General features: G+C 36.1%; 3 protein-coding genes across 6 annotated transcripts; 2 read left to right on the plus strand and 1 right to left on the minus strand.

Moving 5' to 3' along the window:
- Positions 1–560: 560 nt before the first annotated feature.
- pgam5 (PGAM family member 5, serine/threonine protein phosphatase, mitochondrial) lies at positions 561–8,364 on the minus strand. 2 transcript variants are annotated; one of them, XM_079815214.1, is made up of 6 exons: positions 7,839–8,364; positions 6,063–6,235; positions 5,827–5,952; positions 5,591–5,679; positions 5,123–5,253; positions 561–1,373 (listed from the first exon to the last, which is right to left on the minus strand). In XM_079815214.1, exons 1-6 carry the CDS (start codon positions 8,033–8,035, stop codon positions 1,223–1,225), a joined length of 867 nt encoding a protein of 288 aa, XP_079671340.1. In that variant the 5' UTR covers positions 8,036–8,364; the 3' UTR covers positions 561–1,222. The 2 variants fall into 2 exon arrangements, with proteins under 2 accessions (XP_079671340.1, XP_079671339.1); XM_079815213.1 differs by having other exon boundaries at positions 5,123–5,256.
- Positions 8,365–8,878: 514 nt separating this feature from the next.
- poli (polymerase (DNA directed) iota) lies at positions 8,879–16,305 on the plus strand. Of its 3 annotated transcripts, none has more exons than XM_079815215.1 (11): positions 8,879–8,925; positions 9,041–9,115; positions 9,329–9,451; positions 9,717–9,881; positions 11,477–11,620; positions 11,833–12,066; positions 12,142–12,320; positions 13,453–13,544; positions 13,642–13,775; positions 13,937–14,139; positions 15,023–16,262. In XM_079815215.1, the coding sequence occupies exons 1-11, from the start codon at positions 8,910–8,912 to the stop codon at positions 15,827–15,829; spliced, it is 2,172 nt and encodes a 723-aa protein (XP_079671341.1). In that variant the 5' UTR covers positions 8,879–8,909; the 3' UTR covers positions 15,830–16,262. The 3 variants fall into 3 exon arrangements, 2 of the variants coding, with proteins under 2 accessions (XP_079671341.1, XP_079671342.1); XR_013816378.1 differs by lacking the exon at positions 8,879–8,925 and having other exon boundaries at positions 8,929–9,115; positions 15,023–15,936; positions 16,041–16,195; XM_079815216.1 differs by lacking the exon at positions 8,879–8,925 and having other exon boundaries at positions 8,929–9,115; positions 15,023–16,305.
- Positions 16,306–16,852: 547 nt separating this feature from the next.
- On the plus strand, positions 16,853–23,879 carry bri3bp (bri3 binding protein). Its single transcript, XM_079816313.1, has 3 exons — positions 16,853–17,169; positions 18,400–18,502; positions 20,582–23,879. Exons 1-3 carry the CDS (start codon positions 16,990–16,992, stop codon positions 21,001–21,003), a joined length of 705 nt encoding a protein of 234 aa, XP_079672439.1. The 5' UTR covers positions 16,853–16,989; the 3' UTR covers positions 21,004–23,879.
- Positions 23,880–26,351: the final 2,472 nt, after the last annotated feature.

The raw sequence follows: 26,351 nt of genomic DNA on the forward strand, positions 1-26,351 counted from the left end.
CAACAGTGGTGCTGCTTAATATTTTTTTTTTTGTCAAAACTGACTTTTTGGGGGGAATTCTTTAAGAACAAAGTTTATTTAAAAAGAACAGCATTTATTTAAAATAGAAATCTTTTGTGACATAAATATTACTGTGACAAAAAAAAAATTGTAAATCTTGCACCAAAAAAAAATTTTGAACGGTAGTGTATCTGAGTGAATATTATGAAAATAGTCAAATGTCTACATATTTATCCAAAAAATAGGGCTTAATAATAAGGCTTAATGTCCTGATCATACAGGTCTTTTTTTTTAGCTTTTAAAGCTGCTGTCCGTAACTGTGTTCAAGATTTACAAAAAATATATGAGAATGTACAACATGAATCCTTTTACCAAACCGTGTTTTTGTCTAACCCTGAATCATTATGGTACACTTATAATAAGTGTTTATATTGGGACTATTTCAGACCGGAAGCGCTGCGGAGGAGCACAGTCCCTGCGTGACTCGCCATAGACATAAACGGAGAGATGTAGCTCCGGCTGTAAGGTTCTTCCACAAGACGCATGCAGTTCTGTTTATTAACCGCTTTCATTTTATTTTGAACTGAAATATGACACAAACACTGAACTTAATGAAAAAGTTTTACTGTCCGTTTTCTTTGTGTACAAACAATCATCAGACATTAATACAGGGTCATCCTCAACCTCTCAACGGCAAGATTCTTACATTTTAGAAAACTCACAACTTGCCTCTAAAACAATCACAAACATAATCACGTTAACAGTGCAAACAGACACCAACTGCCTCAACAAGGCCTCCAGAGTTCACATAATGCCCCTGGAAAAAGACGTCTCATTATAAACGTAAAAAAGGTACACTTGCTGGTTTTCACCTTTCCATCACTGATATTGTTCAGACAAAGCATGGCACAGGAGTGTCTAATTGGAGAAATAGCAACAATCCTTAACGTGTCTGTTTTAAAAAATACAAGATGATTACACTCAAGACACTTAAGGAGAACAGATCACCACAGCATCAGACGATAGAGTTGCAAAGGATATTTTTCACAGTAATGTTCTCTAAATTGCAGCCATGTATGATGATTATTAAACTAGCACATTCATACCGTTCAGCAGAACATTTCGGAAATGTTTTGACCCTTTGAAACTCTAACGTGTGTCTATGTCAATTATCATTCAGTTCTAGGCTGTAATGAGGCCATGCTGGTCTAGCTTGAGAACGTCAAGTCCGGCTGAGTTTATCTGGAGGCATGAAGCCGGAGTCTCCCAGCGATCTGAGCGCCACTCGGCCACTGGGCCGAATCGTTAGCCAGGTGATGCTGCCATTGTTCAAGCCCATCCTCAGCCAGCCCTCTGGAGGAAACTGCAGAGCCCTGAGACAAACACATGTCAATTACGGTCATGCTTTTAACAGACAGTGTAAACCATGATCCAGCATGTATCTGACGATACAAGTCATGTGAACGATCAGATTACAGTGGGGCAAAAAAAGTATTTAGTCAGCCACCAATTGTGCAAGTTCCCCCACTTAAAAAGATGAGAGAGGACTAATTTTCATCATAGGTACACTTCAACTATGAGAGACAGAATGAGACAAAAAAAATCCAGAAAATCACATTGTCTGATTTTTAACGCATTTATTTGTAAATTATGGTGGAAAATAAGTATTTGGTCACCTACAAAAAAAGCTAGATTTCTAGCTCTCACAGACCTGTAACAACTTCTTTAAGAGGCTGCTCTGTCCTCCACTCGTTACCTGTATTAATGGCACCGGTTTGAACTCGTTCTCAGTATAAAAGACACCTGTCCACAACCTCAAACAGTCAGACTCCAAACTCCACTATGGCTAAGACCAAAGAGCTGTCAAAGGACACCAGAAACAAAATTGTAGACCTGCACCAGGCTGGGAAGACTGAATCTGCAATAGGTAAGCAGCTTGGTGTGAAGAAATCAACTGTGGGGGCAATTATTAGAAAATGGAAGAGATTCAAGACCACTGATAATCTCCCTCGATCTGGGGCTCCACGCAAGATCTCAACCCGTGGGGTCAAAATGATCACCAGAACGGTGAGCAAAAATCCCAGAACCACACGGGGGGACCTAGTGAATGACCTGCAGAGAGCTGGGACCAAAGTAACAAAGGCTACCTTCAGTAACACACTATGCCGCCAGGGACTCAAATCCTGCAGTGCCAGACGTGTCCCCCTGAAGTTTGCTAGAGAGCATTTGGATGATCCAGAAGAGGATTGGGAGAATGTCATATGGTCAGATGAAACCAAAATATAACTTTTTGGTAAAAACTCAACTTGTCGTGTTTGAAGGAGAAAGAATGCTGAGTTGCATCCAAAGACACCATACCTACTGTGAAGCATGGGGGTGGAAACATGCTTTGGGGCTGTTTTTCTGCAAAGGGACCAGGACGACTGATCCGTGTAAAGGAAAGAATGAATGGGGCCATGTATCGTGAGATTTTGAGTAAAAACCTCCTTCCATCAGCAAGGGCATTGAAGATGAAACGTGGCTGGGTCTTTCAGCATGACAATGATCCCAAACACACCGCCCGGGCAAAAAAGGAGTGGCTTCGTAAGAAGCATTTCAAGGTTCTGGAGTGGCCTAGCCAGTCTCCAGATCTCAACCCCATAGAAAATCTTTGGAGGGAGTTGAAAATCCGTATTGCCCAGTGACAGCCCCAAAACATCACTGCTCTAGAGGAGATCTGCATGGAGGAATGGGCCAAACTATCAGCAACAGTGTGTAAAAACCTTGTGGAGACTTACAGAAAACATTTGACCTCTGTCATTGCCAACAAAGGGTATATAACAAAGTATTGAGATTAACTTTTGTTATTGACCAAATACTTATTTTCCACCATCATTTGCAAATAAATTCTTTAAAAAATCAGACAATGTGATTTTCTGGATTTTTTCCCCCTCATTCTGTCTCTCATAGTTGAAGTGTACCTATGATGAAAATTACAGCCCTCTCTCATCTTTTTAAGTGGGAGAACTTGCACAATTGGTGGCTGACTAAATACTTTTTTGCCCCACTGTATATGTGAAATCATTTTAATTGTGATTAAATTATATACAGAAAGCGATCAAAGAACACTCCCTTTAGTTGCTGGAGTTGTCAATCACACAACGCGATTTTAACAATGACTGAGTTCTGGATTCGTGCCAAAACACCCTTTATAATCAATGACGCTGTCTACACTGCACAACAAATCTTTTATTTAAAATGTGTTTGAAGTGTTAGTTATGATGAAAGCATTCGTGAGAGAGCAGAAATCGAGTTGAAATCATTATTTCGTATGCAAAGATGCTAGCCAATCATAGCAGTGGGCGTTTACATTGACATCTCACAGAAGACACGCCCCTTCCATCAGAGCGTTCAAGTCAGAGGACTAAAATCAGGCTACAAAATGGCTTTTTATTTCTAAATTATGACCATTTTTGATGTAATAATCATACTAACATTATAAGTGCACCAGGAAACATAAAATTTAAAAAATGCAGTTCAGGACCTTTTAAATGCAATTAATGCATATGCTTACCTATGCAAAAAGTGCCATTATGATGCTAGGTTGTTGTGGAAGGTTTACATGGTGTTGATAAGTGGTTTTTAGCATGTTACTTTGCAGTTGCTAGGGTCTAATGGGGTTGCTTACTGTCCCCACTCCCATGTGTCTATGATATTATGGTCTCTAGATATGGCTTGAGTTTACTCAATGCAATTCTATGGTCATTTTTAATTTGCTAAACTATAACACTAGCTGCGTTTCCATTACCCTTCAAATTGCGTGAATTGAAATTGCAAATTGAAAATACACGCAACGCGTCAATTTTGCAAAAACTCCCATATACATTTTTTTTAAAAAACGCAAAAAAGTTATGCTCACATGAGGTGGTTTTTCAGGCAATTCGAAAAAGTAATATTTCGCAAAACTGCAATGGAAACGTTGATCATTCTTTAAAGATGAAGCGGTATGTTTGGACAGAAGACGAGACAGAGTTCTTTATTAAACTCATAAAAGACAAAAGAATTACGGGAATACTGGATTCTAAAAAACAAAGAAATGCCACAAATGATCAAGAACTCAACGCATATATGAGGAAGAAACACCTCATAGTATACGTGGCCGCTCCCCAAGTATAAAGGGCTTAACTTGCCATTAATGCTTGGATAACACGCCTACGTCTACTTCGATTAAAAATAATGGCTAGCGCGGTGGCTGCGATATAGATAAACCTACCAACATCCGTTGCCATGATCTTTGGAATGACTTATCGCGAGAGGAGAAAAATTTTTTTTAGTTGCGTAACATCGGTTAATGGAAACGCTGTCATTTCGCAATAGTTTTTTAATCGACATTTTGAAAATATTGCAAACGTTTTGTGCAAATCTATAATGGAAACCAGGCTGTTAAAGTGTTAGAGGTATGAGCAACAGCAATAGTGATGTTTGACCAAGCAAGAATCAATGATAAAAGGTTGCAAACAGAGTTTATGAATTCTACATATTCAATATGGAAACCAATTTCTGGCACACAAGGAAAGAAAAAAAATTATGCACATGATTATGACATAAAAAGTCAAAATTATGACAAGACGAATTTACTATATACGTCATAATTATGAGATAAAATATAAAAGTTATCTAGTGCTGTCAAATCGATAAATCGCATCTAACAAAAGTGCAAAATTATATATACACATATACAGTATATATTATACAAGCAAAAACTTTTGTTAGATGTGATTTATCTATTTGACAGCACTATAATTATCAAATAAAAAGTATATTCACAATTATGAATTTTTAACTCATAATTTTGACTTTGTCACGACTTTTGATCTCATAATTTTGACTTCTTGTCTCATAATGACTAGTATCTCATAAAGCTGACATTTATTACTTACCAAATCATAATTTTTTCCCCTATGTGGCAGAAATGGGCTTCCACAAAACTTTTGCAACCTCACACGCATAATACAAAGTGATCAAAGCATACTTATGATTGCATTTTTTTAAATGGACAGACTATTTATGGATTTCATAAAAGCTTTCAAGAGCACAAAAATAAGGATAAAGAGACTGGACTGAGTAGCAAGCAAACACAAACCTGCACACAAAATAGCGGATGACATTAGCATGACAGACGATGATCTCGAAGCTGTCCTCCTTCTGCTTGGCGTCGGCTCGGTGGATGTACCGGCGGAACGCTGCCTCGATCCGTGCGCCGTCCTCGTGATACTGCTAAAACCAGCACAAGAGTTTCACAACCATCCACGTGAGGACAGGAAGGACTCCACAGCGCACCCACGACAAAATCAAACTCAACATTCTTCATCAAACAACAACATTTCAGACATCAGGCTTTAGGGTGACTAAAGAAACAAAAGAAGCGTTTGATGTTTGGTGAAGAGATTTGAGATGGTTTCATTGTGGGTTTTGTACGCCAGCAGTAACATCTAAAGTGTGTTCTGTTATGACCTGCGTCATCAACAGAAAACTCAACACACAAAGACAATCACAACGTGAGGACTTCAAATGAGCGATGATGGGCTAAGCAAGAGCGTTTTGCATTTACCACTGCCTCTGGTTTCCAGTGAGTGACAGGTGGGACGGGCTCTATGGGCGCACCCTCTCGCAGTAAATCACAGCTTACAAGCTCCACACCTAAAACATACACAAGGGTCACAAGTGAAACAAATAACCATTATGAATCTCTACAATGGCGGCACTTTACAACGTGAAACATCAACGATCATAGAGGAGAATATGACAGTCCTAGCTGAATGGTTTCGTCCTAGAATGAGACTGTACCCGGCAGGTATTTGCTGATGATGTTGGCCGTCTCTGTTGCTCTGGTCATGGAGGAGTGGATGAGCACATCGTACTTCAAACCGAGCGCTTGTAATCTCTGCCCTGTAAACTCAGCCTGTTCACGTCCTGTAACCAAGACAGGAACCAGCATGTGATCAATTTGGTGGTCTAATGTAACGTCTAATGGATTAGGCTCAACATCTCTATCATTTTAATATATGCTGAGGGATCAGTACCTAAAGCCGTCAAGACCCTCTCTTTATCTCCATCCCCCTTGAGGTTGTACTGAGAGTGTCGGATGAGGCAAATGTGGCGTGTGGCCCTGGGTTTGCTGTTCTCCACATCAAGACTTCCGCTGTCACCAGCACTCTCCTTTCTCTTCCCGTTCACCATAGAGGAGGGCTCACGTCTGAAAGCATCAAAACACAAATTAGGCCCACTGAACCAATTTAGTAACCAATGACAATGGTGGTTACTGCAGTAAATACAAACACTACAGAAATGTTAATGGTTGAGTTATACTGGGAGAAACCTGATGATTAAAAAGACACTCGTCAAGAGACTGTGCAATCAAATTAAACATTTAAACACTCAGTATTTCAAAAAAATATTTCAAATGGTTCAAAATGAGCATTTTTGATTCTTAGAAATACTGTTTAAAGGGATAGTTCACCCAAAAATGAAAATTACCCCATGATTTACTCACCCTCTAGTCATCCTAGGTGTATATGACTTTCTTCTTTCAGACGAATACAATCAGAGTTATATATATATAAAAAAAATGTCCTGGCTAATCCAAGCATTACAATGGCAGTGAATGGGAGCCCAAAACTTGAATTCCAAATGCAATGCTTCACTTCAGAAGGCCGTGTGGATTACTTTAATAATGGATGGATGCACTTTTTTGGGCTTTACATTTTGGGCTCCCATTCACTTCCATTTTAAAGCTTGGATTAGCCAGGACATTTTTTAATATAACTCTGATTGTGTTTGTCAGAAAGAAGAATGGCATATACACCTAGGATGACTTGAGTAAATCATGGGGTAATTTTCATTTTTGGGTGAACTATCCCTTTAATCCCTGTTTTTCTTAAAATGTTAAGCCTTATTCCATTTCTCAATGACCAACACCAACAGACATGTTCGTCTGTTTTTTTAGGATCAGTGTGCATACTGCCATTGGTCAGACCTCATCTCCAATTGAACATGTTCCATATTTGTCAAGTTGTGGAATGTCTGAGACGTCCTGTAATCTGGTGATTGTCTGCATTAATCGACATCTGTTGGTGCAGTGTAAATTATTCATAAGTGCATTTACATTTATGTATTTTATGAAGCTTTTATTTGAAGAAACGTATACTGTATTTAAGGTATAATTTTTTATCAGTTACAATAACTACAATACTGTTCGATATTCAAAGTTAAAGAAACAAAAATGTTTTGAAAATGTTAAAATAGTTTTAAAAGTCATGTTCTCTTTTTTTGTGAGAAGTATTGATGTTTTCCTCGTTTTTTTTGTTAAAGTTATTTGATGAAATCCAGTTAGGGTCCATTTGATCCCCGCCATTAAACTCATACCCAGATTTTGAACATAATACAAGGGTATATTTGAGATTGAAAACATTAGTTGGCAGACACTTTCTAAGTAAATAGAAACTATATTAGTGACAATTAACCAGGTCTAAGACTAAAACTTCCTGAGCCAACAAGATCAGTGACACCCATTTCAATCAGTGCCAAATGCAGTTAAAGACCTGGGATCAAAGCCAAAGGTTTTAAGTTCAATCCTTAAACTGGGTGATCCTGGGTGATCCGCTGATCAAGGCATTTGGCCTAAGGCAGCCCCATAACACTAACCAAAACCTACCATAATATGGGTTTTGGCCATGGCAATACCAATGGTTTTCTGAACATTCACCATGGTACGTTAGTGCCATAATGTTCCTCCAGATGCCTTGAAATACAAAGTAAATACAATAGTAATCAATCGGAAATAACACTCTATTTCTTACTTGTCCCAATTATTATCCCATCCGTTCGCAGTCGGCCATGCCGCAGGCTGCGCTGCGCACACGGCAGCCAGAGTTTTTCTGAATCGGCATCGCTCTCCGAAAAACCCGTGATTATCTGCCGTGACCGCCGCGCACACCAGCACCGCAGATCCGCCGGCGAACCCGCACGCGAGACTGATCGCTTTCCGAAACGACATGACTCAAAAGACAGGACAGGAGTCAATGGAGAGTAGCGGCTGCTCCTTTTAGCACTATGACGCACCAGTCAGTCGCTATGAGTCATTCTGCTGAGGAAGTATCACGGTTTCCTCCTTTCATAATAACGTAAAGCAAAATAATTGACAGTCACTAATGCCCTGCCATCACAAATATGTGTTCCCCCCCTGAAACATGAGTGAAAGTGTATTTGGACTCCACAAATAAAAGGTTTAGATATTAACTGAACTTCCAAAAGCAGAGTCACGACTTTATTTGTGAAATCAGCGACAAAACGACACACCATTTTCAAAATAAAAGCCTCCAGAATACAAAGTAACAGTTTTAATATTATAATTTTTTAATGGTTGAATACCCATGGTATTTTATTAAGTTAATGCTACGTTTTAAAACACATTGAATTGATTACATGCTTATTTTATGATTTATATAATTTTTCTGTATCACTTTATATAATTGCTCTCCAATTAAAAGGTAATGCCTACATTAACACTGTCTAATAATATACATTATTTATATTTTGTGTAATGTAATATTACATTTTGATTAATTAATTTTAATTATTATGCGTTTGTATAGTATATTTTTGTATATAATTATTATTATTAATAATAATAATATTGTATATTACATATATAATTATAAACAGTTCCAAATATCCTTTAAAATGTATTCAATTAATACTGCGTTTTTATTATGATTTATTTAATTTCTGTTTTGCACTCAATAGATAGCAATACATACATTAATACCACTTGTTTACTATCCAATTAAACGAAATTATTATAGTTTGTATAAAGTAATATTATTGTGTATTTTGCTCCAGACCTATAGGTGGCAGTAAAATGGCAGCAAATGTTAACCATGAGCAGTGGGTTTATGTTTTGATTATTTGTGGCGACATGTTTTGCTGTCGTTGATTAAAAGTGTTGTTTTACTTTGTTTGTGCGTATCATATACCCACATATCTGTCTCTTACGTTATAGTAAAGATGGACACGGATGAGGAGGGAGACAATAATGACTGGGATCGAAGCTTAGAGTCAGACATGCTGGAGACAGGTGGGTTCATAGCTGGACAACTATCTGAAGTATCTGTATATGTTAAAGCATTGCATGAATATTATAGACAATATTTACTCAAGGACAAGATACACATGCTTGTTTAGTGTAAATGCACAGCTTAATGACTAATGACAGCTTTAGTTTGCTGTAAAGACTACTGCAATATGAATAGACTGCATTTAACTGTCTTTATGTGATTTATTATTTCAGAGGGAAGTATCACTAACAGCCTTACTTCCATATCTCAAAGAGTGATTCTGCACTTTGACCTGGACTGCTTTTATGCACAAGTTGAGATGATCCGAAATCCCGCCCTCCGAACCAAACCTCTTGGTAAAACACCACAGAGTATAAACTTTAAACCTTTTTTCACTAAATATACATCAAATATGTCTTGGGGCAGTTACTGAGATACAGACAAAAACACATTAATGGTTCTGCAAAACAAATGCGATCAAAAATATACAAATGTGCACAGTCAAGTGATAAAGAAATACGTGAACTAACTACTAACTCATCAAAATAGTCAAAACTCCTTCCTATCCTTCTGACATATGTAATGTCATACTTGTCTCTGTCTACATCTTTGGCCTTTTAGGGATACAGCAGAAATACATTATTGTGACATGTAACTATGTGGCGAGAGAGCATGGCGTGACCAAGCTGATGTCAGTGACTGATGCAGTGGAGAAATGCCCACAGCTGGTGCTAGTGAAAGGAGAAGATCTCACCCATTACAGAGAGATCTCCTACAAAGTCACTGGTAAGATACTTTTTTTTTTTTTTGTTTATTACATATTTTATTATTATTGTGTCAGGAAAGTGTATATATTTGTATATTATAAATCATATCATTGTATATTATATATGTATTATAATTATAATAACAATGAAAAGTACACTGCCGTTCAAAAGTTTTTGATTGGTAAGATTTTTAATGTTTTTAAAAGAAGTCTCTTATGCTCACCAATTTTACAAAAAAAAATTATATTGTGAAATATTATTAAAATGTAAAAAATCTATTTGAATATATTTTAAAATGTCATTTATTTCTAATGCAAAGCTTAATTTTCAGCATCGCTACTCCAGTCTTCAGTGTCACATGATCATTCAGAAATCATTCTAATATGATGATTTGCTGCTCAAGAAACATTTATGATTATTTTCAATGTTGAAACAGTTGTGTGTTGTTTTTTTAGGATTCCAGATGAATAGAAAGTTCAAAAGAACAGCATTTGTCTGAAATAGAAAGCTTTTGTAACATTGTACTAAAACTTAGACATTAATTTCTTTAGCAAGAATGCATTACATTGATCAAAAGTGACAGTAAAGACATTTATAATGTTACAAAAGATTCTATTTAAAAATAAATGCTGTTCTTTTGAACTTTCTATTCATCAAAGAATCCTGAAAAAATGTTTTACCCAACTGTTTTCAACATTGAAAATAATCATAAATGTTTCTTGAGCAGCAAATCATCATATTAGAATGATTTCTGAAGGATCATACACTGAAGACTGGTCTGGAGTAGTGATACAGGAATACATTTAAAAAATATATATATTTTTAATAAAACAAATGCAGCCTTGGTGAGACTTCTTCTAAAAAACATTTAAAATCTTAACGATCAAAAACTTTGAGTATATATAATAGCATATATATATATATATATATATATATATATATATATATATATATATATATATATATATATATATATATATATATATATATATATATATATATATATATATATATATATATATATATATATATATATACTATAATTCGTTTTTTGCATATTTCATATACTACCATTCAAAAGTTTGAGCTCTAAGATTTTGTTTTTAAAGAAATTAATACTTTTATTTTGCAAGGACACACTAAATTGTTCAAAAATAACAGTAAAGACATTTGTTATGTTACAAAAGATTTCTATTTCATTGATAATAAGAAATGTTTTTTAAGCACCAAATCAGCATATTAGAATGATTTCTAAAGGATCATGTGACACTGAAGACTGGAGTAATGATGCCAAAATTTCAGCTTTGGGACAAATACATTTTTAAAATATATATTAAAATAGAAAGCAGTTATTATAAATTGTAATAATATTTCACAATATTACTGTTTTTACTGTAGTTCTGATTAAATAAATGCCACCTTGGTGAGCAAAAGAGACTTCTGTCAAAAACATTTAAAAAATCTTACCCACCCCAAACTTTTGAACTGAAGTGTATATTTGTATAATGCCAAGTTGAAGATCAGTTTGTTTTTTATGACTTTGTTTGAGATACAAGCCAAACCTTCCTGTTCGAACTGCCTATAAACCGGACTTCATTGACTTTATCTGCCCAGATTTGCTGATGTCATACTGCTCCCTAGTGGAGAGACTGGGCTTTGATGAAAACTTCATGGACGTTACAGAAATGGTGGAGACAAGACTGAAGGAGACCCGTGTTTCAGATCTCTCCTTCAGTGGACACGTATATAAACATGAATGTGAGTCAGAGCGCCACTTCAAGCAAGTACTAACAGTTTTAAAAACAATGGTTGTAGTAGGCCATTGTTCAAAGTTTGCTGTTTCAGACCCCATAAGTGGCAGTTAATGAATTGGAAGAATTAAGCATAATCTTTTTCCTGTTGTTTTTCATGTTAAATGGGAGAATTGCTAGAGATTTCTGGTCATTATAAATCATCATGCTCATCTTCAGGTGTGGCAGTTGATGAGGAGAACGCCCGACTGGCTGTAGGCTCTGTGATAGCAGCTGAGATGAGACAAGCCATCTTCAGCGTGCTGGGACTAACGGGCTGTGCTGGCATTGCAGGCAACAAACTCTTGGCCAAACTGGTGTCAGGCACCTTTAAACCCAACCAGCAAACCACCCTCCTGCCATACAGCACTGCTGAGCTCATGAGCAGCCTTACAGGACTAATCCGAGTGCCTGGTAAAATGACACAAAAGCTCACCCATCGCATGCCATATACTGTTTATATTCTGTAAACACTAGCTCTGTTTACAGGGATTGGTTACAAGACACGTGAGAAGCTAAAGGCTCTGGGTCTGGTCAGTGTGAGAGATCTACAGTTATATCCTCTGCCTGACCTGGCGAAAGAGTTTGGTGAAGTGACCGCTAAAAGGATTCAAAACCTCGCCTGTGGCATAGATGAGTCTCCAGTTACGTCGGCAGGCCCTCCTCAGGTATTCGCCATTAATATTATAGATCGTACAGGGGTAGATGCAACAGAATGGGGGTGATTGGAGGCTTTGTTTATAAATTACATTAAGTTTTACATGTACATTTAGTCATTTAGGCAGACACTTTTTTTCCTCAATTTATTATACAAGAGCCAACAATAATTGCAATACCATAATGCCAGTGTCTAGAGTAAGCTAGAGTAATAGAGAGAAGCTCAAAAGTAAAAGTAACAAAAAATATTGCACTTTTCTTATGCTCATTTATTAAGGCTGCATTTATGTGATCAAAAATACAATAAAACGCATATATTGTGAAATATTATTACAATTCAAAATAACTGTTTTCAATTTTAATATATTTTAAAATGTAATTTATTCATGTGATAGCAAAACTGAATTTTCAGCATCACACGATCCTTCAGAAATCATTCTAATATGCTGATTTGCTCAAATTTCTTTATGATTTTATTCAACCTTGTCATTCAAAACCGGTAAAAAGTTGATATAAACTACCTGTATATAAACTAATGTATGGTGACAGTAAGATTGTTTTGATGTTTTATTTTTTATTTTAAAGAAGTCTCTTCTGCTCACCAAGAATGCATTTATTTGATCAATAATACAGTACAGTAAAAACAGTAATATTGTGAAATATTATTAAAAGTTTAAAAAACAGTTTTCCATTAGAATATATTGCTAAATGTAATTTATTCCTTTGATCATTACTCCAGTCTTCAGGGTCATGTGTTCTTTCAGAAATCATTCTAATATGCTGATTTGCTAACATTTCTTATTATTATCAATTTTGATGCTGCTTAATGTTTTTTTGGAGACCGTGATACATTTCTTTCTGGATTGTTTGATTAATAGAAAGATCAAAAGAGCCGCATTTAAAAAAAATAATTTTTCTTACATTTAACATTAACATAAATGTCTTTACTGCGTCTTTTGGTTAATTTAATGCATCCTTGGTGAATAAAAGTATTCATTTCTTTTTTTGAAAATCTTACAGACCTAAGCTTTGAACGATAGTGTATATATCCAAATATTTGTGAAGCAAAGCCATTTTATAAGTTTTGGTTTCCAATGCTGCATGAAAGCTAAAATCATCTGTAATGTAAATTATATATTTCAGTCTCTCAGCGACGAGGACTCGTTCAAGAAAATTTCAACACTAGAGGAAGTTGTGAAGAAAACTGAGGAACTACTCACCAGCCTGGCTGAGAGGTGGAACTTCTATTTTACAATATCAGTGTAAAGTAAAACACAATAGACTTTTGTTTGGCATGTCTGTAGTTTGTTTCTCTGTTTAAATTGTCTCTAGGATGCTCAAAGACGGAAGGCAGCCACACACATTCAGACTAACTATTCGCCGATACACGGTCACCAATCGTTGGTTCAGTCGAGAGAGCCGACAGTGTCCTATACCCAACCACACCGGGCTCAAGATCACATGCGGTACAGTTCTGCTCTTTTGCATGCCTTTACTGTATGTACACAAAGTATTTCACAATTCACACAAATTGCAATAAACAGCAGTGAGATGCTTGTGACATCACCATATTTTTTTTGTTTTGTTGTGCTGTACTGTTATTCATGTTTACCTTTCTTTATCCTAGGAAACAGTGAGGCTGTGCCCCAGCTACTGTCATTGTCAGTGAAGCTCTTTCAGAAAATGGTGGACACACGTGAACCATTCCATCTGACCCTGCTGAATGTGTGTTTTAGTAACCTGCAGGCTAAAAGCTCCAGCAAGAGCTCCATCGCCTCTTTCTTCACACAGAAATCACCTACAACATCACAAATGACATCTCAACACCAGGTCAGGACATATGATTTTCCTAATTTTAGAGTTATTCATTAAAACATTTGTTTTTAACTATAAAATACAACAAAAAATCAGTTATTCTCACTGGTTTCATTTTTAAGCCAAACTTATGCTAGTGCTTTCTGTTTTTCCAAAGCCATCTCTGAACTTTAATGGGGCTTTATGAGTTTTAGAGATCTTAATAACTTTAATAAAAGCTTATTAGGGACTAATATTTAATATTTTTAATATTTATATAGAATCTTATTTAACAATCTTATTTAAAATCTTATGTTTTATTTTATATATATATATATATATATATATATATATATATATATATATATATATATATATATATATATATATATATATATATATATATGTATATATGTGTGTGTGTTTTTGAAAGAAGTTTTCTTTATACTCACCAAGGCTGCATTTATTTATAATATATAAATAAATAAATGCAGCCTTGTATAAAAATACTGGAAAAAATTTATATTGTGAAATTATTATTAGAATTTAGAATAACTGTTGTCTATTTTAATATGTTTAAAAGATAATTTATTTCTGTGGTCCAAATCTGAATTTTCAGCATCATTAATCCAGTCTTCAGTGTCACATGATCCTTCAGAAATCATTCTAATATGGTGCTTATTATTATCAATATTGAAAACTATTTTATTATTAGCTAACTCCCTAATCAGTCAAAGAACAGCATTTATTTGAAATGAAATTGTTTTCTAACATTTTAAATCTTTACTGTAACTGCAGATACAGATGAGGTCTTGCTAACTGACAACTACGTATTATAATTTTTATATGCTCATTTAAGTCGCTAAAAACATGAAAACAGCTAAAGATAACAAAATTTGTCTTTTTGCATTGTCACTAGGTGGAACCTGATCTCTGTGAGTCTGTTGCAAATTCCCAGTTTACTCAATCAGATGTTTTACATAAAACATGGAACAGCACGAAACCAATAAAGCACACATCGATATCTCCAACCCAAGAATCACAAACACAGCCACCTTTAATCAACCCCAAATCTCACAGGCATCCTGTTTTCGACCACTCACGGGTCACAAACATGAACACTAAAGAGTCTTGTATGAGCAACGTTCCAGAGGAGACTTCATGTTCCAAGCCGCCTCCAGGTGTCGATCCGGAAGTATTCAAACTCCTTCCTGAACACATTCAGATGGAGCTAATTACCAGTTTTCAGAATAAAGACTCTGCACTGCTCATTTACAGACCCACTGACACATCATCTGAAGGTGTTGACACAGCAGATCATTCCACGTTGACTTTTAACCAACCAAGAACACCAGAACGCTGTGAGTCAGGACTAAATTATAGCAGGAATTCTTCTTCTCATAACCATGAACTCGACAAGGCCTTGTCATCTGCTCAGTCCACCATGGAATTTCATTCTGGGCTCATCAAAGACGCAGAAAGTCATGATATCCCGCCCACCACTGAGGCACCTCAGTCAGATATGCCTGCAAATGTGGACCCTTATGTATTCTCACAACTTCCTGCTGATGTGCAAAGGGAGTTACTGACAGAGTGGAAACAGCAGAGGCCTGTCCTAAAAATCCCATCCAAGCACTCGCATAAATCATCCAATACCAAAGACAAGAAGAGTGCTGCTAAAGGCAGCCAGTGTAACAACATACTGAAATACTTTAAGCCCAACTGAGCACAGAGACACTTAAGTGTCTGTTTTTAAAATCAGATTTGTTTTAATAAATATTCAAATAGATAAGTATGTAAACCATATCTTCGTAATCAATGGTACAGAAATATGTAAATTCTGTCATGATTTACTTGCCCTCATGTCAAACCTGTATGACTCACTTCCAGGGGATGCTGGGAAACAAGGTCATCCTTGTTTGTAACAATCATGACAGAATTTTCATTTTTCAGTTTTATTTTGTTAATAAACCATATATGTCTTTAAATAACCATTTTGATGAAGTCATTGTATACACAAGACAAGCTGAACACTTTATGTTTACATGTAAAAGAATAATAGTATTAGTATTATTAAAATAATCTGCCATTTAAAAGTTTGGGTTCTGTATTGTTTTAATGTTAAGAAGTATGCTCACCTAGGCTGCATTTATTTGATCAAAAATACAGTAAAAACAATAACATTAAGTATTATTACAATTTAATATATATATATATATATATATATATATATATATATATATATATATATATATATATATATATATATATATATATATATATATTATATATAGGCCTGGTTTCACAAAAAGGGCTCAGATTATGTCAGGATTAGGCCTTAGTTTAGTAGCTAAATGTGCCTTAGAAAAAAGAAAGAAAGAAAAAACCTGTCAAAATATGTCAGAGCAAGTTGCTTTCATTTAAAACTGATCAAACATGCATTTTAGTCTGGGACTTGTCTGTGAAACGGGGTAAATTGGGAACTTTGAAAAATAAAAACTGTGTTTTTTCTTAGAACCTTCTTGTTACTTATCCATAATATATAAAAGAAAATGTTTTTAAACATATTGTTTTTTGCATTCTTGGTTTTTATGAAGCTTTCAATTTTATTCTGGGTAGAAGTTTTAGCAAAAACTGCTAAATTCATTGTAAAAAAATAAATAAAATAATAATGATAATAAAGACTTTTATTTTAAAATAATATATTTCTTCTTCCGGCGCTGCCAACGGTTGCGCGGCTTGCGCCGCTTCCTCCTCCGTCTCTCTGCAGCATCACCTTCCGGCACACCACACCACTTATTCAGTCTATTATAAGCTCTACCCGACCCCTGCATTTTCCAGAATTTTCTCCATTGCACATCACCGGTAGTTAGGTTGTCTTTGAGAATGAAAGGAGCGAAATTGGCCGTGGTTTTGAGCGTGTTTTTGGCCTTCGTCCTGCTGACTGGGGCAGCGCGGAGCAGGAAAGACTCTAGCAGCCAGAACAGCTTCAGGAGGGCGGCCAGCGGCTTCTACCAAACCCTCAGCAATGTCTTCGGAGAAGAAAACATCAGAGCGTTGTACAAGGTAACGTTAAATATACGCGCATGCAATATTGTCATGAAGTGCATATTTATGTTTGCAGGTGCATTAGATAGAGCATGCCGATCACCAGCTGTCAGTGGCCGTGTCTCAAAAGCTTGTGAGCTGCCTACCTAGAGAGAGCATTCTGTATAAGGGCATCGTTATAGGTCACTAGCTTGAAACTTTCATAATAATGACAATAAGTGTTTGTAATTAATTATAATTTTAAAAGACAAATAATAAATTAACAATTGATTATGGGCAGTAAATAATTTTAGAATAAAATCTGTTATTAAATGTCCTATTTTATTTACATTTTAATTGTACATAGAAAATAAAATATATGAACGTATATGCAGTTCTAATGCAGTTAAGCATTTGAATGGACAATTATGTGCTGTTGGAAGTGCTGTCTAGAGTGTTATATTATTCGGAATCGTTAATGATCTTTTTTTTATATGTATTTTTGAAGTATATATCATATAGGCAAATGTGGCATGCATGACTGTCCTTTACATAGATGTTTAGTTCTTTAACTTGTAATATTTTGTACATATTTGCAGATAAAGGATCATTTATCAGTTGTGCAATACTAAATGGCCATATTTAGAAGTGCAATGATAGATAATGGATAGTTTCAATTGAAAGGATTCAACTTTATTATTATTCTTTCTAAAAATTCTAGAGAAAATTATAAAACAGCCTATATTTAGGACCATTACAATTTATTTGCATTGTCACATTATTTTCATTGTCACATTTCACCACCTTCCATTTACTAAAATTAAAATACCTCATTCTTATTACTGTAAAGCAAATTGATATATAAAAAAGTGAATTAGTTATACATCATGGTATTATTTGTTGTATTGCATTTATTTTGTGTTATTATTAACATTTGCTTATAGTAATATTTACTATACTATAAAAAAAAGAAATAAAGGTGGGAGATGCTTGCTTGTCATAAAAATAATGTCACAGAGTGATATAAATCAAATCTAATATATATTAATAAATATAATGTAAATTTAAAATTATCTTAGTCTAATTTAGATTAAATTGAATGTATTCAAAATAAAAATGAATGGGTAGATGGATATATTTGTTAAAATCAGGTTTTTTTTCCTGTGACCTGTACATGTTTTTATTTGATTTTAAATTGATATCATATATAATAAATCTTTGCAATCTTTATTTGTTAAACATCTTTGTGTCTTTTTCTATTTTTTGCAGTTCTTCTCAAAAACTACAGAGAGGTTTGTTCATGGAGTCGATTCATTTTTGGACACTTTGTGGAAACTCTGGGTGGATCTGCTTGATGTTATGGGCATTGACTGTAAGTTTGGATCACACTTATGTAGGGCTGCAGCTATCGAATATTTTAGTAATCGAGTATTCTACCAATTTTTCTATCGATTAATCGGATAAGTGCGATACTAAATGTACAAGAGAAAATAAGACTAGTCTCTTAAAGTGAACAACTAATTTGTTTCCTTTTTAGAAAAATTTTACGTTTTATTGCTGAAATTGCGTACATTAATATCTGTGAAAACCAAGTTAGTGCATTCAATTGCCATTTTATATTCAAAATGCAAATATATAAATAAAAAGTACATTTAAAACTACTATTAACTATTTTATTTACTATTAAACCTACAACCTATAAATCAAAATAATAGTAATAAAAATGCCTAAACATTGCATTTATGTTGTGCAACTTAACTTTCAAGTTTCAGCTTCAACTCAGGTATGACACAAGCCTTTACGGTCTTCTGAAGGCTTTGTGGCTTTTGTAAGAAGCAAAAAATACTGGACAGGAAGGAAACTTGGAACAAGAACAAGAGTAGAGATGGGCATACTAGAGATGCGCGGATCAGCTCTAACGTCACCGAATCCGCTGTTAAAAACAAACCATCACCCGCACCTGTGATTTTCTGATTTAGATATCCGCACCCGATCATCACATTACAATTATTCACATTCTCAGTGTTAAGCGCAATGCTACCGTAACATATAAGCTACACTGAAGTAGGTTGCTTTAAAAAAAAAAAAACCTTCTTTGGCATAATTACATTTCTTAAATAACCTTAACCATGGTCGACAACTTATGCAGCACGCAGAGGAGTACCTGCTGGAGCGTGAGGAAACACGAGAGATGTGCTTGTGTTTAATTCAGATAAAGTTCGTTGCACAGATCTAGGCTACATTTTGAGTTAATCCTTCATCATAGTAACACAGCTTGTTTTATTAAGTTAGGAGCTATAAATAGCCTGTGATTAAAGTGTGAGATTTAAATTACGCAAATCAATGAAAGCACGTCACGGGCACACAACAGTTACAGCTTGTTCTGCTATTTGTTGCGCTTAGCTTTGAGAACATTTTAATGGTGTATTTCGGTGATTTCGGTCAAGTGTATAATGTCCCATTAAACATTTCACATACACATCACAATGACGGTGATGCATGTGCAATCTCCATTCATGCTGTGCATGTGTTTCGAGTTGCTCGTATCTCTTCAGCTGACGCGCAAAGTTCCGTGAACTGCTGCAATAAGCTTAGAAGCGTTTTAAATGTTCAGTGTCGCATCCTGAAGCTCAACACACAGCTGTCTTCATTTAAAAGTCTCTCTCGCTTTGCAGTCTCTGATCTTGAAATGAGCTGAAACCGAAAGTTAAAGGGTTAGTTCACCCAAAAATGAAAATTCTGTCATTAATTACTTGCCCTCATGTTGTTCGACACCCGTAAGACCTCCGTTCATCTTCGGAACAGAAATGAAGATATTTTAGTTGAAATCTGATGGCTCTGAAAGGCCTCCATTGGCACAATGCACGGTTCACTCTTAAGACCCTTAAAAGGTACTAAAGACGTTGTTACAAAGTCCATCTCACTACAGTGGTTCTAAAATAACTTTATGAATCGGCGAGAATAGTTTTTGTGCGCAAAAAAACCCTAAATAACGATGATGACGATTTCAAAACAAGGCATCATGAAGCTTCGAAGCATTATGAATCAGTGAGTCGAATCATGATTCGGATCGCGTGTCAAACCGCCAAACTGCTGATTCGACTCACTGATTCATAACACTCAACATATCTCCCATCCACCTGCAATTTTTAGAATGTTACTTTTTATTACATTACCCACCTGACCCGCGGATATAACCGCAATCCACGCATAGCCTACTCTGAGACCTTACACAAAAAAGGTCTTTCAACATGACCGTGTGTAGTTAAATGCTCTACACGAAGCTTTGAGGCAACTGATCTTGCCTTGATGCTTTTTTGAATTCGAGTTACTAGAGGAATCGTTTCAGCCCTCCACTTATGTCATATAGTAATCGTTTGTGTATGATGCAAAAACCACATCCTTAACTTCTCCCTCTTTGCTTTCCGTCCGTTTTCTTCTCTCTCCTCAGCCTCTAACCTGACTCACTACTTCAGCCCATCGTCTGTGTCCAGTTCTCCTGCTCGTGCTCTCCTCCTGGTGGCAGCCTTGCTGGTCGCTTACTGGTTCCTGTCCTTGTTCCTGAGTGGCTTCTTTTACATTCTTCATGCGGTGTTCGGCCGTTTCTTCTGGCTGGCCCGCGTTGCGCTTTTCGCCCTCTCGTGCCTGTACATTCTGCAGAAATTTGAGGGCGACCCAGAGAAGGCGGTGCTGCCGCTGTGCTTCATCATGGCTGTGTACTTCATGACGGGACCGGTGGGAGCGTACTGGCGGAAAGGGGGCGGACCTGGAACTCTGGAGGAGAAGATTGACCAGCTCGATACCCAGATCCGCCTCCTCAACATCCGCTTGAGCAGAGTGATTGAAAACCTAGAGCGCTCCAGTGACCAATGAAGTTTTTCGCCCCAGGCTAAGGGTTAGAGCTGGGGTTTGTGGGATGGTATGAGAAGAAAAAAGGTTTTTTTTTTTTTTGTCCCCTTTTTCTCAGGATGTCCCAATGTAGTCAGGCAAGAATTGTATGTGACATATGGAAATTTGATAAATTCTGAAGTTAGTCCATTCTGTTCATCATATTGTCGTAGAATGTATTATTAGTGTCCATTTCTACTGTAGCCGCCCGTTTTTGAGTAAATATCAGGACTTTTTTTGTATACTGTGGGTCTGTGTGTGTGTGTATGTGTGTGTGCAAGCCTTGAGTTGAGTGTGCTATTCCATTGCGCAGTGTTATGCCTACATAAGCTTTGTTTGGGCACTTCTGTAAGTGTGCGTGTTTGTCTGTGTGTTATTTATAAATTTAGGAAGGCAACGCAATTGAGAGTTGATTCAGAAACACTCAAAGTGTGAAGAATAGTCAGTATCACTGCATTTTTTTTGTCTCTTCTTGTGGTCACCAGAGGTTACTCTGAGTTCAGGACCGATCCACACTATCAGGGTTCGAGATGTATGTGGAAATCGCTTTCAGAAAGCAGCTAGTCATCAGATTCGCGAGGATATATCTGACCAGTGTTCCTGGCAGCAAAATAACGGTGCTGCAATCTACACTAGTATCTCTGTCCAACTTCAGCGAAGAGAGAGCGATGTTCTCATGTGCTTAAGATAAGTACGTACAGGGTAAAACCTGGTCATGCACTTTGTTCTCAGCATGATATCAGTTGTATGTACCATTTTAATACACTTCTAGAAAGGGATTGATTGAATCACGTTTTAATCCCACTACGTATTAGTGCTGCTTAGTAAATCATTTTTTAAGAAAGTGGCCTCTATAGTTTCATCCACAGTGGCATTTTGTTGAAAATCTTCTCTGTTGCCTCTCATTCACTCTCATTCCGTCCTGCTCTTGCAGTTTGTTTTGACATTTGTTCTATGTTTTTGATTTGTCGTGTTTTTGTGCACACTGCTAAACCTTTGTAGCTAAAACTAATTAGCATGTTTTTTTAACTATAATTTGAACATTTAATCACCGTTTCACAACATTTAATTTTACTATTTCAGTAAAAAAATTACTGTATTTTTTTATTTTTATTTTTTTTACATTAAGATAAATATTAATGTTCAGTCTTTAAGTATATTTTCATTCCATAATAAGCCACGAATAGTTTTTTTTGTTACATTTTATTACATGATCAGTACTGCTATATTTGAAGTAAATACACTCTGGTTCAAAAGTTTGGAGGTTTGTTTTAGTTTTTTTATAAGAAATGAATGCTTTTATTTAGCAAGGATTCAGCATTCAATGGTATAAAATTGTTGAACTTTCTGTTCATCAGATGCTGAAAAAATATATCACAGTTTCCACAAAAATATTAAGCAGCACAACTGTTTTTAACATTGCTAATAATAAGAAATGTTTCCTGAGCAGCAAATCAGAGTATTAGAATGATTTCTGAAGGATCATGTGACCCTGAATACGAGAACATTTAGCTTTGCCATCACGGGAATAAATTGCTTTTTAAAATGTTAAAATAGAAATCTGTTTATTTTAAGTATTTTATTGAAATATTTCACACTTTTACTGTTTTTACTGTATTTTTGGTCAAATTAATCTTAACGACCCCAAACTTTTGAACATTATTGTAGTGTTTTTAAAAAACTGGGAAGATTTTATGTTTCTTGTTTTGCATTATATTGTAAAAGCGTTTATTTTCAAATCAATGTTTTTTTTGTTTTTTTTTATTTATTAAATTATCGTTTTTATATTATTGTATTTGTCTCCAGTCTGTTATGGCTGTCATGAATTTCAAAGTGAGAGTTTTGTGGCTTTTAGTCCCTGTGTCTTCATCGATGCCATCTAAACTATTTTTAAACATTGACAAGATTCACTTTAAAATTTACGGTCTTTGTCTTCAAGGAAAAAAGTCTAAAAATATTGATGATTCATCCTGCACTTCACTGATTTTTAGACCTGCCAACGATTACTGAATTCTTGGAAATCGGTGCATGCACCTTTATCAAGAAGGCTCTTTTTACTGTATAAATGTGTAAAGGATGTTACCTGGTTTATAAATCATACAAAATAAGCACCAGCTTTTAAGGAATCGGCAAATAGCAAACACGCGTGTAATTGCAATTTACCAGCATTATTAAAAAGGTACTGGGGACAACTAAGAATAATTACACATATACATGTTTCAGCAAACACTCCTATATTTTAAAATTGTCATGTGTACCTTGCATATGTGAATGAGAAGCCACAGTAATATACCATGGAAAGTAAGTTTTATTGTTAGCTGTGATGTCAAGGGTATACCAGTGTGAATGTGCTGAGTTTGCTTGTAGAAATGTGTATGATAGATATTTTCCTACCCAAACTGGCTTTTATAATTCAGTTCTGTCTTAAAATATCCATTGCCATGTCAAGTCCTACATTTATTTGTGGAATGATATGTATTTTATTGTTACATCAAACATAAGGGAGATGTACTGACTCAATAACTGCAAAGACCCAGTTCTCTCTCCCATTGTCTCTCTCCTGTTGACTGCGCCAGTGCCAATTATTGTGTGTTGAGGATTTTGCATCATTAACTGATTCGTATTAGAAAGCACTGAATTTTTGTGAAGTCTAGACATTAACTGCCTAGTATGCCTAGATTTCTATATCAGGTTTGCTTTTGTACTGTATCATTTTCATCAGGGTTGTTCACCTGTGATGTTGCTTGCTGTGGTATTATTTGCTCTGTCTGTATCATATTTTTGTGTTTATGGAACTTAAATGATTTTCTCTGAGATTAAACGGTGGTCCAAAAATGATTTAATAAACGTAAAATTTGACCAACAAGTCTTGGGAATTAATTTGTATATATACACTATAGCCTATTGCCAAAAGGCTATTGGGACACCCCTTCAAATCATTGAATTCAGGTGTTCCAATCAATTCCATGGCCACAGATGTATAAAATCAAGCACCTAGCATTCAGACTGCTTCTACAAACATTTGTGAAAGAATGGGTCGCTCTCAGGAGCTGCAGTTCAAGCATGGTACTGTAATAGGTTGCCACCTGTGCAATAAGTCCATTCGTGAAAGTTCCTCACTACTAGTGATGCAAAGTCCGAATCATTTCCGCGAACCGGTTCTTTTTGGACAGTTCGCTCAATGAACCGGTTGAAAAAGCCGATTCATAGGCCATCATGCAACGATGTCACTCTGCACTCTGTTTTTTTTTTTGTCATGTTATATCAAGGAAACATTCAAATAAAGTAAATCCATATTGAAATTATTGAATAAAGTTATTCGCATTAGTGCATTTAGCTGATTATTGCCTTTCATTCACTTAAGTTAATGGTGTTTGTGTGGTCAATTTCATTCACGGATCCTTTGTGTCGGATACGATTGACCAATATTGAGTAGCCTACATCTTGGATAAGATTCCTAAAAGTTTTGCACAAACAGCACACAGTGCAGAAATGCATAAACTAGGATGTGTTACATGTCTAAAGTAGCCTACAAAGAATAAACCAGTCTTATAAAGTTATAGATTTCACTTACCAACTTAAAATAATCTGCATGCACAATACTAGCCTACAGTAAAAAAAAGAAAGGGTTTTGCAGGTTTTAATAAAATGATATTTAAAGGTCCCATGCCGTGGATTTTTTTTTTAATTATTTAAAAAAAGTATGCCGAGGTATACTCATATTGTTAGTATGATTTTTACATCACAAAATGTCATAATTTAGAAATAAAAGGCTTTTTTTTTTCTATCTTGATATTAGCCCTCTGGCTTGAATGCTCTGTTTCAAGGGGCGTGTCTGCTGTGAGACTTCAGTGAAAACGCCCATTGTTGTGATTGGCTGACATCTTTGCATTTGAAATGAGTATTAGATTATGTGGCAGAGGTAAGCGGCAACCTCCCGCAGTTTCTCTTGAAGCCAATACGGAAGTGCCTCAAACTGCAATTCATCGACTGGCCGCTAGGGACAGGATCCAGAAAGGAGCAGAATCTCATTGAGCCCCATGTTAAAATGGCCAACTTTAGAGCAGAATAAAACATGTTTACAGCCTGGTACAAATTGTGCTTTTGGTCTATACGGCTCATTTTGCCCTTCATGACAACTGTGAGGGGGGTGAATTTTTTTATAGCTCATTCGTTTACATTATATAAAGCCTTAAAGTTCTGCATAATTAAGGGCGTGGCCACTTCGAGTGACAGGTGGATAGCCATTTATCTGCTGTCTGTTAGTCATCGCGGCACTTAAGCTCCGCCCACGTCCCGCCTTTTTGCCCATTTTCTGTTATCCGGGAGTGACGCGCGATGACGCGCTGCCAAGATGGCAACGGCCAGCTTTGCGCTTCAGAACGGCTCATCAGAATCCTATGGGTGACGTCACGGACACTACGTCCATATTTTTTTACAGTCTATGGGCAGAGGGGGCGTGGTTTAGCGAGATCTGCAACACTGCCAGAGAGAGACGGACTGGGCACTCGTCGTCAGTGTTGCCAAGTCCGTGGTTTTCCCGCTGAATTGGGTTACTCTAACACTGTTTCCGCAGGCTGTTTTTCATGTCCGCGGGTTGATGCCACCCCAATTATGTGATATTTATCCCCGGGAATGCGAATTCTTGCAGGGAACCCTGCCAAAAAAAACAACAATTCTCTCACTACTAAATATTCTACAGTCAACTGTTAGCGGTATTCTAACAAAGTGGAAGCAATCGACCTATCGGTAAGCCCCTCCCCTCGAACGCAGATGAGCCAATGGCAGTTGAGTATCAGTTGCGCTGGGACCTGAACTTGGACATCTTTAGGTTTCAGCGGCATAGAGAAACATTGGAAAATCCGAAGCTCTCATCGGTTTGATGGTGTTAATGCAACAAAAGTGCTAAAATGTCGTGCTTGAGGTACTGTAACACTGATTCCAGGGATCCTGAGAGGATTTTCTGTTTGTCATACTCTCATTAAGTTACGATTAAAGTCCCTGCTAACATACAAATCGAAAAAACTTCTCACGTCATATGATGTAACGGTGTAGGTCAAAAACTAGAAGGTCACATTTCAGTGCCTCTCCATATTAAACTGGTTATTTGTAAATTAATTTAATTTTAGATATGTTTAAAGTCTACATTATCTGTCTTACTAAGGAGGACTCCTATTTTGATGGATATTATAGTCTACGGGTAGTGAAAGGGAAAGGGTCCAAAAACATCTTGGGATAAAGTTTTCACACTGACAGCTGTCATTGTAAGATATAGCAACTCCGTTTGTTTGTCCGAGTTAGCAACAGTAACTAAGGGGTCAGCACATGCTGAG

The sequence above is a fragment of the Gobio gobio genome (genome assembly GCF_949357685.1).
Source record: "Gobio gobio genome assembly, chromosome: 4".
Classification (NCBI taxonomy): domain Eukaryota; kingdom Metazoa; phylum Chordata; class Actinopteri; order Cypriniformes; family Gobionidae; genus Gobio; species Gobio gobio.